Here is a 15,059-nt window from a genome sequence, read left to right on the forward strand (position 1 = left end):
CATAATGAGAGAAACCATCCCTGCCGTAGTCACATGACTAAGTTCCCTAGTTAATATATATCCCTAGAAGAGCAACGCAAAGTTGTAAGTAGTTTCATAACCTTTATAGATGCAAATGATGGAAATCTGCATTCTGCTTTAATAACTCATTCATTTAATCATAGATTTTTCGCGTGCAGTAAAGAATTAATTTGGCAACGGCACATAGTTTGGTTTTCGATTCGACACGGTCGTAAGGAACCTTAGCCTAAGGCACTGATAGTTCAGATCAGTTTCGTCCGCTGATCCTTTCGTATTGTGTAAAAGTTCGTTTTTATTTGACCTGAACATATTTCTAGGTTTTCAGTCTTCATGTGCTTCGGTATTTCCAAAAAAAAATAACGAAAGTTACACCTCTTCCGGCTCGATTTATCCCTATACTTAAGGAGTCGAATGATGTTTATGAGGCTAAAGTCCTCTTAGAATAGGACCTGACGCTCAGTGTGGACTTGTTGGAACCGTGGCTGTCTTGCCTTCCAGACAATTTTAACGAACTCCCATTTCTAAATTTGCAGAAAAAGCTATGAAACTGGTCATCCTCAATGACTACGACCAAACCAGCGACTGGGCAGCAAAGTATATCAGGAATAGAATTATTCTATTTAAGCCAGGTCCGGATAAATTCTTCACTCTGGGTTTGCCTACAGGTAAAATTTTAAGTGTTTACCCCTTGCATCTCTGTTTAATGTTAGCTGAAACTACAAATTCGAGGCGTAGTAACTTAATGTTTCCTCCGATCAGCGAAAATTTGAAGCGTTCTGGTTATTCGTATTTTTTTCTGGGTCACGAGATTATTTGCATTCACTACAGGAAGTACTCCTCTTGGATGCTACAAGAAGCTGATTGAATTTTACAAAAAAGGAGAGATCTCATTCCAATATGTTAAAACTTTCAACATGGATGAGTACGTAGGTATGACAAGTTATTCTCGGCAAAAGAGCAATAAACATACAACTGGCGTCCATCACATATTTCTGAACGTTAATGTCTAAACTCTGAACTTCTTAGGGCTCCCCAGAGATCATCCTGAAAGTTACCATTCTTTCATGTGGAATAACTTCTTCAAACATATTGACATCCGGCCAGAGAATACTCACATACTAGACGGGAATGCACCTGATCTGCAGGCAGAGTGTCAGGCTTTTGAGGATAAGATCAAAGCAGCTGGCGGAATTGAGCTCTTTGTTGGAGGTGAGATTGCCTGGTGAACTCTGACCTTTCCCAAAGAACAATGTTCACCAAGGAATCACTGAATAATTGTGTTTTGGTTAGTTATCTTTGCAGAGCTCTGCCTAATCTAATACTGACGGAAACCCTACAATAAAATGTCACCCCTGTGGCAGGTATTGGACCAGATGGCCACATTGCTTTTAACGAGCCAGGTTCCAGCCTTGTGTCCCGGACAAGGGTAAAAACTTTGGCTATGGATACCATCCTTGCCAATGCTCGTTTCTTTGATGGAGATCTTTCAAAAGTCCCAACAATGGCACTGACAGTGGGTGTAGGCACAGTAATGGATGCCCGCGAGGTACGCCAGCTTGACTGTCTCAGTGTGATTTATGCAATTGCATCCCTGAATCACTTTTGCTTTGACATGTTCTATTTTACATGAACCATAAATACAACCATTGTCTGTTAGAAACAGTGTGTATAATATGTAATGTTTCAAATTGTGTAATATGATAGGTCATGATTCTCATCACGGGAGCACACAAAGCCTTTGCCCTCTATAAAGCCATAGAGGAGGGTGTGAATCACATGTGGACAGTGTCTGCTTTTCAGCAGCATCCTCAGACTATATTTGTATGTGATGAAGATGCCACTCTTGAACTGCGAGTCAAAACAGTGAAATACTTTAAAGGTAAGGAAATTGTGTACCATTCTGCTTTAGAATGCTTTTGAACAAAAGAAATAAGTACAATGAGAGAAACTTTTATGTTGTCTGACATTATTTTATTTCAGGAATGATGCACGTGCACAACAAGTTGGTGAAGGACTTCTAGTTTACACGAATGCCAAGTGCATCGTTTATATGAATGAATGATACATGAAGAATATGTCACTGATTGATTTTCTAACTAATTACAGCATGGTGATTTGGAATTTGAAGTTTTCTTTAATGTTTTTTTTTCCTTATTTTTCACACAAACCTCCAGCCCTCCCATGGGACAATCTTGGAGGTATCCCACTTATATCATATATTCTGATTCTGATGATATAATATAAGGTGAAGGGCAGTAAGCCTGAAAGGCAGCATACAACTTTAACACGCTTAAAAAAAATCACATGTTTTAAAAGTGTTTACAGTATGTAGAGCCACATATGTTTATGCAGAGCCATGCAGAGCCACATATGTTTTATTCATGGGATGATAAAGTACAGTCATTTCATGTTTTCCTTGAATTTTGTTTTTTAACTTTCGATTTTTAATAAAAAAAATCATTTACTATTTTGCTTTTTTTTAACTTATTTTTTGTTTTCAGTGAAAGCACTTCATGCATTACAGTTTTGCATTGTGACAGTGGGTAGGTAAAATGAAGAAATTAATTAAATAATGAAAGCAATCATTTAAAAAAGGATAAATGATAAAGTAAAGATAGTAAAATTAAAATACACTAGCACTGATCTGCACAACCATGGTATATGAATATGTAACCCTATTGTGAATATGTGATCATATATTGCACATCACCATAATGATGGGAACAAGCAGAGAATAAAAGTTAAAAGAATCAGAGAACAAATTATTAATGGTGAGAATATAAGATTGTCATAGAGTGTGTATGTGTATATGCAAGTGTGCCTGTGTCTGCTTTTTCTTGGGGGGGGGGGGGGGGGTTTGAAAGTTAGGGGTAGGAGAAATAAGCCAGGGGTACACAGGAAAATTTTAGGCAGTCACCTATGCAGGTCATCAGGTAGTGTGGGAAGGGAAGAAGGGAGGGGATGGTCGAGTCAATTTTAAACTCCAAGAAGGTAAAGAAATAGATCACACAGTTGGGGTTGTCACTGCATTAAAAAGCTCATTATACAACTGCACCTCTTACTAAATTTGTTCTTTTGTAGCCTCAGAGAGTGTATGAGCTGTTTCATTTCAATGATGTTCCAAATCTCTCAAATCCACAATTTGTGTGTGGGCAGGAATTTAGCCAATTAATTGTAAAACACTTCATGACTACCATTAGTAAAATCTACAGTAAAAAACTGATAGCTCTTCCCTCTAGGCCTTCGGTATTTCCTCTATGACAACCCTTGGGCCTTGTGGAATGTCAGCACGAAATATCTCTCCAAGAGCTTGGTATACCTTTTCCTAGAAGGGTTTTTGGCTTGGGGAATAACAAGAACATAATCGTTGCAATTGCCCATTCGTGCTCTGCAGTTCCTTCAACATTTGCTGGTGTCATTTGGGCCCATATTCACCATGTCTGTGGTGTGTGAAAATATCTGGTAATAATCTTCCATTTTCATTTCCCTCCATCTGTTTGAGATAATCACCAAGCGCACTTCAGAGCACACTACTTCCATGTCTCTTTAATTTGTAATGAGGTATCTGGCCTCAAAGACAAACAGCCCTGATAAAAATTAGAAGGAATGTTGATGTATATAAGCTATCTGTACACCAACGTTTCCCATTTGTAATTTTTTTTTTTTTTTGGCGAAATATGTCTTCTTTCCATGGGTTTAATGACTTTGTCTCGGTCTTTGTGTTTTGTCAGGAGCTGCCTCAATTGCAAATATATAAAAAGAATAGAAATTATTTCTTAGTTGTTCAAATGACTTCAAACTGCCATTAATGGTGAGTTAGTGTACATATGTGAGCCCTTAGTCAGACTATTTTTTCATTCTTCTATTTAAATGGAAAGGCATGAAATCCCCAGAATGAGCCTACACCGGTCGAGTGAGAAATTGATCTAGACAAGCTAAATAATGACTGTATTTTTCTCTGATTTCTAACTGCCAAGATACAAAATCAAATGTCTTGTGCATATCTAGTGATAGAATCATCACTTCTTCCTTCTTTCCTTATCAGTGGGTTATTATTTTCAGCAGACTGCAGATACTGTCACCATGGTAAGTCTCATCAATAAATCTGGTTTGATTTGGATTTGTGACATGACTAACAACCTTGCTTACCCACCTGGCCTCAATGGTTGCTAGGGTACAAAGGTCCCCATTCAGTGGGCCTGTATGACTGATGTTCAGTGGGGTCTTTGCCCTATTTGTTTATAACTCTTGTTTCGCTCTAGGAGCGCGCCATGATTTCCGATTTCACTTTTAGATTTCGCTTGTGGTTCACTTCTAGTCGTAGGGGCTTATTTTGTCTTTGAAGGTTGTATAAATTGATTAATGTAGCCATCAGGACCTGGGATTTTGTTTTTTTCAGAGTTGAGATAATCTCCTGGATCTCTCACTGCTCAGTGGGTTCATTCGAGTCTTTTGTCATTGAATCTGTTAGCTCAGTAAGTTTTATGTACTTCAGGAAGTGTGCTAATGCTTCATCATCAGTTTAAGTATCTGTGTGATTGCTGCTTCCTAAAATGAAATGCCAGCAGTCTGCCATGTTCATAATGTTCATAATATCTTTGCGTTGCACATCTCAAACTACCCTCAGTTTTATTAGAGATTAGGTTATTTAGTTCCCTTCATGCCTCTTTTAGAGGGGTCATTGGGTTGGTGAATGGGGGTTATTTATGCTGTTCTAATTTTTTAATGTCTTCTCTATTTTCCGCTGTCTGGTTTCCTTTCTCGTTTTTGCCACTTGTCAATGCAGTTATGTAATCTCTAAGGCTTTGGTACAATCCTGTGAGATAAGGTGTGACATTTCTGGAGTGGTGTCTGTGTCTAGTTAGAACTTTACCTCTGTTATTACAAGGGTAATGAATTCCTTATCACTGTGAAGAGGAGTGTTTAGCGTCCACTGCCTGGATGTTGGCCGATGTCCTAGGTTCAGATACAGTACTAGCGGATGTGGTCGAAAATGTGATTGGAAGTACTTTCATGTCAGTTATTCTGTGGGGGTTTGGATTTGTGGGTGGGAAAATAATTCATTCAGGAGTAAAATAAGATGATAAGTGCAGTCCCAGCGATGTGGGAACTTGTCTCCTGACTCTCATGACTGGCAAGCTGAGCTCATTCTTGGGGTCAGCTATTGGGACAGGCTGCCTGTTTACAGAAATAACACAATTGTGTAAAAATCTCCTCCCATCAAGAGGGTGTTCTATGTTGTAACGAAACATTGAAGGTTTTTATTAAACATGGATCATCTTCATTTGGGGTATATACATGGTGTCTGTCCCTTCAGTTTCTTTATGGGTTGCTACAGCTGCAAAATTCACTAATCCGTACACTAAAATAAACATTGTTCTTTTCTTCTCTGACTTGTATGATTAGAAAACTTTGTACAGGATTTGTTTCCACTTCTGTATTTGGGAGGTGAGTTTCCTGCAAAACTGTTATTTGACAGCCAGTTTGTCTCAATTGATTTGGGGCTTTCTTTCTTCTGACAGAGCTGCGGAATCCTCTGACATTATAGTTTATGATCTAAAATGACCTTATGGATTAAGGAACATGCTTGAGGTGAATAGGTGTTGAACAAGACAAGTGGGGGAGGTGGAGCATGTGTCATTTATTCACAGATATTTCACGTTTGACAGAGGTGTCAGTTTGTCTTTGTGGTTTCTGAAAAAAAGAGGATCCCAGTTTTCCTTTAACAAGAACCTTGTCATATCTCTCCAGATTGAAATAAGCCTCTTTCATTTCAGACAGAATTGCATTTTATAACTAAAGGTGAGACAGAATATGGTAACTGTAGTCGTAATTAAATGATTAAGGGACTGAAAGGCTGAGTGTTAATAACGTTGTATATTTTTTCCGGTATTGTATTTTGTCGTTACGCAGCGTTATTCAAGATGACATTTTACTTGCCTTTACTTCCTATAAAACACACCAAGAAGACGCTGAACTGGTCCGTATTGCGCATGCGCCGATGCCATTTTTTTGTTTTGGTTTGTCAGTTAGCAAGCTAGTCCACAATATCCCGAGGCCCTGTCTAAACATCTCAATTTAGCTCAAAAACAAGCTGTACTTGACAGCTTGTACTTAATTATATCGAAGTGTATCAAGTAATTTGCGCGTGGACTTTGTATTCTCATTTATAATAGATTTTAGTCACGTAAATTTCGACTACAGATCAAAAAGGGGCAAGGCCAACTGAAGAATGGCTGAGCAAAGGAATGGCTATCATCAGGTAACCGAAGTGTTTAGCGACCTGGTCTCTGACTTATAAAACGCATAAAATTAGACAGATAATGCTGTTGCCGATTTGGCATTCAAGCTAAACAGTTCGTTAGTTCCTTTACATGTCTGTCATGATCAAGTCCGTAATTACGAGACAGGATGGGCTAGCAATAGAAATCATCAGACAGCGAGAAACGGCTGTTGAAGTCGGCTAATATGTCCTTTCTTCGCCTTCCTTGTCACGTTGCAGTGCTTGTTAATTGTAAGATAAAGTTGGCTATCGACATATGCACCAATAGGAGCTAAATAAGCTAGCTGTTTAGTGAGCTAAGAAACGTATAGCCCAAATCCTAAAATTGAAAATAACATGGCGCTCTTAATCGGTGTCTATGTTGCGCTGATTTTGTAACAATACAAGAGTTCAGAATTTAGAATTCTGAAAATTTGAACGTCACATTTTAGCTGTTTTGTTCCCCTTTTCAGCTGACCAATGAGGAGGAGACAGGTGAGGTACCTCAAGAGGCCACCGATGCCCCACCGCCATACCACAGCATTGCTTCTGATAATGCAGGTGAGAAACATTCACATATAACACCACACAGTATAAGCAGTGGTAAACCTATGAACTGGTTTTGCCTTTTGACCAGTAGACACATCTCAGTATCTCATCCACTTACCGACAACAAGTTAAATGTGTGACTTATCATGGCTCCTCATAGAAAGAATGGTTTTAAAAAAATTGTCTCTCTCCTTTGTAGCATATCCTAACTACAAAGATGATGGGGTGTTTCCCAGTCCGCCCTCATACAACGTAGCTACATCATTGCCCTCATACGATGAAGCTGAGAGGACCAAAGTGGAGTCCACAGTTCCTCTCGTCACTGCTGGGGTGGGTTGACCAGTCCTTGTTTTTACATTTATTTAGAAACAATCCTGGAAAATCTCAGTTACTCAACACTTGTACTTTGTCATTGTACCAGAGAGAGATACCTTGGCAAAGTTCACTCATTTTTGCATGAATTCCTTCACAGGAGGATGATTTTGTGGCCCGGGATGACTTTGACGATGCTGACCAGCTGCGAGTTGGAAATGATGGTGTTTTCATGCTAACCTTTTTCAGTAAGTGAAAGATAACTGCATTTATCATGATTCAGCATGTGTTTGCAAGTCGCTCCTGTCTTTTTAACTGACGTATGGGTGGTTTTTTCTTCCTCCTGCTGAAACTTCATGTGACTCGCATGAAAAACGTGACAGTCCTCACTTGTTATGCTGTTTTGAGACGAGTGTTAAATGTTCTGATTATGTACTTTTTTTATCCTTAGTGGCATTCCTGTTCAATTGGATTGGCTTCTTCCTGTCTTTCTGCTTGACCACCTCAGCCGCAGGGCGCTATGGTGCTATCTCGGGGTTTGGCCTGTCTCTCGTCAAGTGGATCCTTATTGTCAGGGTAAACATCTCTCCCGCAATAGTGGGAAGTGACTGATACAGTGAATATCAGTCACCAGATCAAATTGTCTGGGTGTTTACAGAATGTAGAAGCAAAATAAGTGTTTAAATGTGTAATCAGAGAAGAATGCTATCTTTTTGACAGTTTTCCACATATTTTCCTGGATACTTTGATGGGCAGTACTGGCTGTGGTGGGTTTTCCTTGTTTTGGGTGAGTATGACAGAATTTCCCCAGATGATGTCATTTATAAATGCTTGTGTAGGTCCTCAAGATATACATGTTTACTAGCCCCCAGGTCTTACCTTAAGCTGTGGGCCATTTGAAAGCATACTTAAGTAGAGATTTGAATCCTTTAAAAATGTGTTAGTGTGATGTACCCTTGATTTTGTTTGTTCTTGTTATACCACGTCGCATTGATTTTCGTTCAACAGGATTCCTGCTGTTCTTTCGAGGATTCATCAATTACTCCAAGGTGCGCAAAATGGCAGACGCATCTTTTTCCACTCTTCCTCGAACCAGAGTCCTCTTCATCTACTGAAGGTAAATCTGTACCACACATTTTTTATGTGCCTTTTATTTGGATGGGTATGTTTGAGAGAAAGAGAGGGAGAAGACACAACATATTTCTGACTGTATCCTCACAGTGCAATTCCTTACATCTGCATCATATCAGCATTTGCCTCCGTCTGTGTTTGGAGGATTTATGTAAATTACTTTCTGAAATTTTTATGTTTTTTTTTTTTTTGTGTTTAGATTATGGTGAGCTTAATAAAAAAGAATAAATCAACACAATTGCAAAATCCAGAACAAGCCTCATCAGAAATCTTCAAATGTGCAGGATCCACACCTCAGAAGGTTATGGTTGCTTTAAAGCCTGTATACCATTCATCAGTGAATGGCTTCTTCTTTTAGATGCACTTATAGTAGCAAATGCTGATAGTCCTGCTATTGTATATTCAGTAGGTGCACTACCCAGAGCCATTTACATTCAACTCTGATTTATCTGTTATGCCTTATGTCTTACAGCTTACAGTCAGCATGCATTATACTATTTCAAGTTCCTGTAACCTTCATTTCATTAAGATATCACATTAAACAGTGAGTAATGTGTAAATTATGGGGGGTGTTGGCTTTCTCTTACATAATTTTGGAAAAAAAAAAAAAAAGGACGAATAATGATATAACTTTGTGAGTAAATTTGTTAACCAAAGTAACACAGCATTAGATATATGAAGTTGTATTATGATAGAATGTTACAAAAATGTGCACTTTTTAAATGTTGTCAAGCAGTGCTACAGACATGGCCTTGTAAGTTTGACTCACTGTACTCACTGTAGCAAAACAAAGGGATATGCAAAATCTGTATCTCTGAATGCAGTTTGGCTTCAAATCTTTTTGTAATACACTATGACAAGTGGACCAAAACTGTTGATCAGATGTCTTTCAAATAAAAGAAGTTAGCAAAATTCACAGTCATACCTCTGTACAAGCAATAGCTTGTTCCTCCAGTACTCCACAATATAGAAACCGACAGGATAATTATGCCAAACGTAGGACCAGATAAAACATTCATTGTTTTATATTAATGATTTTACTAAAAGGGATATCCATTAAGTTGTGATGCATTATCGATTTTGTTGTTATTGAATGTTTTACAAAATTGTAAAGTTGCTTTGAATAAATGTCTCTTCTAAAGCAAGCACACTGGTTATCACTGTTGTCCCAGATAAACATTGAATGTAAGTTGTCAGTCTGAAACCACAAAATGCCATTTATATCGGCTCTTTTGTCTAGTCGTCTGACATTTTGTGAGTAATATGATTTCAGTTAACCTCAGTTATCGAAGTTCTACGTTTGCCAGAACGATAGCACGAGTTTGATGAGTATTATTGGTTGCGCCAAGATCGAATCGCGTAGATACCACTGGCTGCGTCGAGCGTCGCAAAGAGCAATTGTTCGCGGAGGGTCGGCAGTACAGAGTAACGTTTGCGTCTTCGTGCTTTAGCGACTCCTGCTGTTGTTGGTGATGGTTGTATGTTTGCGAGTGACATTTTCCGTCTGCTGATACATCTCATGCTCACGTAAATTTGCGGACATTAAAAAAATGTCTAATTATGCGTCTGTATGCACAGATGTGCACACTTTTACTGCTTGTAAAAATATTCCATAACAGCCTTGAAATCGATTATTTTCCCTGCAATGAGTATATGGCCGACAGTCTGAAGAGATGTTTTATCCATGCCAGTGAGCAAACGACGCATCGTCAGCAATTTCACATTGTGTCATTCCTAGCTCGATGGCATAGCCACCAAGTTATGAATGACACAATGTGAAATTGTTTTCTTATCAGTTGGGTCTGATTTATCACGAGTTATACTCACGAGTTGTTGGTGATTGCGATATACATGCGTTATGGTGAATACAGCCAAATTAAGTTCAAACGCGTTCTTTAATAATTTACGAAACCAAAATGACCTTGTCATGTTGGCTGTGATGTACTGTAAATGTTAGTTTTCATTTTTCAGTTTAATAAATTGCACCGTTCTACATGCTTACAATGAAGCAATTCAACTTGCCAGAATGAAAAAAAAAAACACAAAAACCTGTGGTCCAGGACTTTAATTTTCTTGCTTAATACAGATTACATTTTGCTTGAATGGATGTAAAATTGGTTTTAAAGACACAAAAATAAATTTTAAAAGTAAAAAAAGCAAGATTAGTAAAATGCTAATATTTCCCATGTTCAGCTAAAAACTTTTAATTCAGGTTTAACGTAAATAAAAATATAAATAAACTATTTAATCGTGTTGTTAGATAAATAGTATTTTAAGTCAAGTATTTGTAGATACAGAGAGTCTGCAACTGTAGAGAATACAGACTTACATCTTTGGAAATCTTTCAGACTGCATTAGTTTCTCAGTGAGCGGTAGTGACACTTTATTCTTTCACACTTTCCACCTGTCGAGGGAGGAAGAAGATGGCCTTCTGGCCGACGTGGGTTCTTGGGCCATGTTTGGGTCTTCCATTCTTTTTTATTCCAACATACCAGTTTTCATTATACTTCTGTGACTGATACGTGTTATAATGGTTCTCTTCAATCTTCTCCAAGAAGTAACACTCATCACTTGGAGATGACTGGGAAAATGTGTAAAAAATGTGTATGACTGTTAACCCTTCTGCGTGAAACAGCATTTACTAAACCTTGCACTGAATCTAGATACTTACTGTGCCCCAGAGCTCGCCATCTTTATTCATAGACAGGTATAGTCCAGTTTCAATGCCCTCGATTAGCACCACTCCAGGGCTCACAGCTTTCATCCGTAGCACACCTTTAGCAAGGTCACACACGTAGAGAGAAACATAAACCGGAGTATAAATTCGAGAGAGTTTGGTAACAACATTGTAGTATTCTGTGAAACTGAAACTTCTGATAATATCAGTAATTTTCAAGGGTAAATATTTAGGAGAAAGAAAATGTATGACTGAAAAATGTTGGCAATTATTACATTTAGACGTAGCCAGTAACATTCCTTACGGCTTCTGATAACATTTCCATGTTGTGTCAAACAAACTGTAGCTGTTTGAAGTGTTCTGCTGAACTTACCCTCCAGTGTGTGTGTGTGTGTGTGTGTGTATACATGAATGTATGTGCATGCTCTACATGGAATGGATATATTAGAACCATATTTGAAAGACTGTGTTGTTGACCTACCTTTTAACGTAGTTGAGTATGACACTTTTATTTCCCTATATTAACACGTTAATTACGGCGTGGTTATACATCATATATTCTGTCGACAACATTATTTATGTTTCATAATAAAACTTGAAAAGCTTGAATAGGCGTTGCCTATAATTCCAAACACATGTGAAAGATACAAAGAATCTTGTTCTTTAAGCATGATAAGAAGCTGTAGTGTACTATTCAGGACAAACATATTAGTGTGATCGTTTTATCAATACAATCCCTCTCTTAATGAGAATGACAGTATCAGTTTCCCTTATTCACAATTTAACATCCAACAGATAAATCCATATCCATACACATACACAACCCTGTCACCTGCATAACTAAGTAATCGCCACAGCTCAAAAAAAAGAAAAAAAAAAGATTCCTATTCACCTTTTAAAATAGTAATTAGTTATGATCAGTTAGTAAGATTCATTTGGTTTTTTACATTTATTTTTGACAGGTTAGTACTCCGTATTTAACCTTACTGTAAATATTTTCATCTCTCGTGCCTCCTACAGCTCCATCGGGCAAAATTTGGAGATGATATCCACCGTTCATACAGTACAAGCGTATGAGCCTTTTATAATCTGGCACGTTGAAACCAAAAGTCTCATGTGCTTGCGAAAGCACCGTTATTTTCCCCTCCGTCATTCCAGAATGGTGTATCCAGAAGGCCTATGCTAAAATACCAGTCTATTAGCTCACCGCAGTCTGTCCAGTATACTAGCTTGGCCGGTATTCCTGCGGTTGGTGAACCACCTAATCGCGTTTTGGGCTTTGTAGTTAGCCGTACGAATCGCGTCATACGCATTCTCGTGATGGTGGAATGCTCGCTCTAACTTGAACAACACCTGCTTGTTTGGGTAAAAAATGGTACAGTTATGTAAAAACGCTAGTGCCGATATCTAAACGGATAGGAAAATGTTCTTTTTCAATGGGTATATCGGCTGCCTCCCCATAGATTTCTGACATTGTATAGAAAGGCATAAACGCGGGGCTTTGAGGGCATACAAAGGAGGAAGATATCACAAAACAGATTAACCATTCCTGTAAGAGCATGCCAGAGTTTATGAAAAGATTATATTTCAGAGATTCAGTCCAAAGAATGAAGGTTTACTACAGACAGGAGTAGCCTTACCATCTCCCCACCAACCCCGGGCTTGCAGGCATTGCATATAGACAGAATAGAGGTGTCTTGAATAAAAGGTAAGATGCAAGCCTCACTGGAGGACTTGAAAAACTTCCTCAGTACTGAGCGTATAAATGAAAATGTGGATTCTCACAGGACATCGGATAATAGGTAATAAATAAATAAATAGGCACCACAACTGAAAAAATCATTTATTAGTTCTTGATGATCACTTGCCATAGAGGAATTACTGTCCAGATGAACTCAGTCTCCCACAATTTGTTTTGGGGTTACCATAATAGCATTATATCAATTGGCATTAAACGAATTGTAATAAGAAGTAGTACCACTCAACCAAGATGAACTGCTCAACATCAGGACAAAAAGGTGAGAATATCTTCACTACTTTTAGGAGATTATAATACAAGGAAAACAAAAACATCATTTTTGTGCAGTTACGCTGCATACTCCTCACACTGGCTAATACATATACAATATATGAAAAAAAGAGAGCGAGTGAATGAGGCAGACAGAGTAAAGAGGGTACGAAATTGTCAGAGACAAAACAATATCTATCAATACATCTCTTAAGATAGTATCTTCATATGTGTAATACAAAAGAGGACTTGCTGCAGGGGTAGTGCAAATTTTCAGTATTTGACTAGTAAGGTTACTTTCACGTACAGAGGCTGTTTAGAGTACTGAGTGTAAAAAATAGGCATACAAATGTATATATGTCAAACATATGAATGTAAAAAGACTCCTTTTTTGCACTACTGGCAATTCTATGTGGAATACTGTATTTTTCTGAATAAAAGCTGTCTTGTATATTGAATTTGTGACATGCCCTGGTAACATATAGCTTACATTCATTGTTCCAGGTGCAGGCACCAGTGTTGTACATGCATGTTTTTTACAACAACATTTAACAAAAAACAAGAATCCTGAAGAAAGTTGAACTGAGCTAAAAAAGCAGGATATTTAAAATAAAACATCAAGAGAGTTACAAAATAACGTTGTAATACTTGCAAATTTCATACAGAAGGTCTGGGTCTGTATAGGATGCTAACAGACAACTCTACACTGCTGTATGTGAAAGTAACCCAAACTAACTGACAGGGACTAAAAAAACAAACAAACAAACAAAAAAAAACAGACAGGGAAAGATGAAACGAATGAAAAGTAGGAACCAAATTAAGGTGATTAATGTGCTTAAATGGACTGCATTTAAGGGCTGATGTGATTTGCAAAAGTAGTGATCTGTACAGCTTTGGAAAGACATAGTATGGTATAGATATAACTATGTTCACATACATCCTATCTGAACTCTGGTCAGCCAGTTATTTTTTCCATTAATGCCACCAAAAAAAACTGCCATTTTGTTTCAATGATAAACAAAATCCTGAGTTTTGAATGATCATCACACTTCTCTTATGGAATTGTTTGGAAGAGAAATAGAGTGAAATGTCTCCTATGACACATAAACCTCATCTATAAACCCGGAAACAGAATGGTAAGCTCAGAACAGAAAAAACACAGACATAACCATTCTTCAAAAAAAAGGCTATACTTGTGTTTTTTCATTTTTCAATGTGAGTATACAGATGTTATTCCTTGTTTTTAACAGAGGTGACACAAGGAACCTGGTATCTACACATGTTTCAATGATTTTCCTTCCTCATTCCTTTCTATAACATCAATAATGTCCTTCCTCAACACCTGAAATCTATAAAAAGCCAAAGTTTGGCAAAGAACAACTGAAAATCATGAGCAATCCAGAGTAAAAGCATAAACATAAGGATTTTCTTTACGAAAATCACCAGTCTGCCGAAGTGTCGCATAGAATAACCAAAAATGATAAGTAATCTCTAGTAAAATTGTCATCGTTAAGATTTTTCAAATGAAAATCCCCAGTTTGTATTGTACATAACTAAACAGGAATTAAAACACACTGGTGAAAACCTGAACCCGGTTCTCTTCCACACAGAATGCAATCACAATGTAGTCTGGAACAGATGTAAGCTCTAGATGTCATCTGGTCTTTTTATTCATGTATTAAACATCTAATAAGCTTCAACAGAGGAAAGAAAAAATGAAAATAATCAATGTCTCTTTTTCTCCTTTTCCTCTTTCACATAACGTTTGACAACTGTTAAGACAAGCACAGTTTCAGATTTTTCAAAAAAACAAAAAACAAAAACAAAAAAAAAGTTTGGCACGGAAAGAATAGAGTACAACAATACAGGCTCTTTAGAAATTCCCAGAGAAGAGAGGATGGCATGTGGCCACCTCTCCTGAACCACAGTTCTCATGACTGAGAAATCAACAGGAGGGTTCTTAGCGTGTGGAAAACAAAAAAAAGTAAAATAAAAAAAAAATAAAATAAAATAAAAAAAATTTAAAAAGGGGGGTTAGTTTACTAACAAACAAGCACAATGTATAATGAGTAATATTACATGTACACTATGAAAGGTTC

At 37.6% G+C, this 15,059-nt stretch overlaps 3 protein-coding genes across 4 annotated transcripts; 2 read left to right on the forward strand and 1 right to left on the reverse strand.

Annotated features, from left to right (window-relative positions):
• Nucleotides 1–562: 562 nt before the first annotated feature.
• On the forward strand, nucleotides 563–2,080 carry gnpda1 (glucosamine-6-phosphate deaminase 1). Of its 2 annotated transcripts, XM_030764976.1 has the most exons (6): nucleotides 563–686; nucleotides 850–951; nucleotides 1,048–1,230; nucleotides 1,383–1,567; nucleotides 1,726–1,900; nucleotides 2,002–2,080. In XM_030764976.1, the coding sequence occupies exons 1-6, from the start codon at nucleotides 563–565 to the stop codon at nucleotides 2,040–2,042; spliced, it is 810 nt and encodes a 269-aa protein (XP_030620836.1). In that variant the 3' UTR covers nucleotides 2,043–2,080. The 2 variants fall into 2 exon arrangements, with proteins under 2 accessions (XP_030620836.1, XP_030620837.1); XM_030764977.1 differs by lacking the exon at nucleotides 850–951.
• A 3,960-nt stretch (nucleotides 2,081–6,040) lies between these two features.
• ndfip1 (Nedd4 family interacting protein 1) lies at nucleotides 6,041–9,420 on the forward strand. The gene is made up of 8 exons (XM_030765147.1): nucleotides 6,041–6,283; nucleotides 6,757–6,844; nucleotides 7,032–7,162; nucleotides 7,305–7,392; nucleotides 7,596–7,720; nucleotides 7,865–7,931; nucleotides 8,153–8,261; nucleotides 8,475–9,420. The coding sequence occupies exons 1-7, from the start codon at nucleotides 6,254–6,256 to the stop codon at nucleotides 8,257–8,259; spliced, it is 636 nt and encodes a 211-aa protein (XP_030621007.1). The 5' UTR covers nucleotides 6,041–6,253; the 3' UTR covers nucleotides 8,260–8,261; nucleotides 8,475–9,420.
• A 1,238-nt stretch (nucleotides 9,421–10,658) lies between these two features.
• On the reverse strand, nucleotides 10,659–12,105 carry fgf1a (fibroblast growth factor 1a). Its single transcript, XM_030766589.1, has 3 exons — nucleotides 11,940–12,105; nucleotides 10,947–11,050; nucleotides 10,659–10,856 (listed from the first exon to the last, which is right to left on the reverse strand). The coding sequence occupies exons 1-3, from the start codon at nucleotides 12,103–12,105 to the stop codon at nucleotides 10,659–10,661; spliced, it is 468 nt and encodes a 155-aa protein (XP_030622449.1).
• Nucleotides 12,106–15,059: the final 2,954 nt, after the last annotated feature.

This window comes from Chanos chanos, chromosome 2 (genome assembly GCF_902362185.1).
Source record: "Chanos chanos chromosome 2, fChaCha1.1, whole genome shotgun sequence".
Classification (NCBI taxonomy): domain Eukaryota; kingdom Metazoa; phylum Chordata; class Actinopteri; order Gonorynchiformes; family Chanidae; genus Chanos; species Chanos chanos.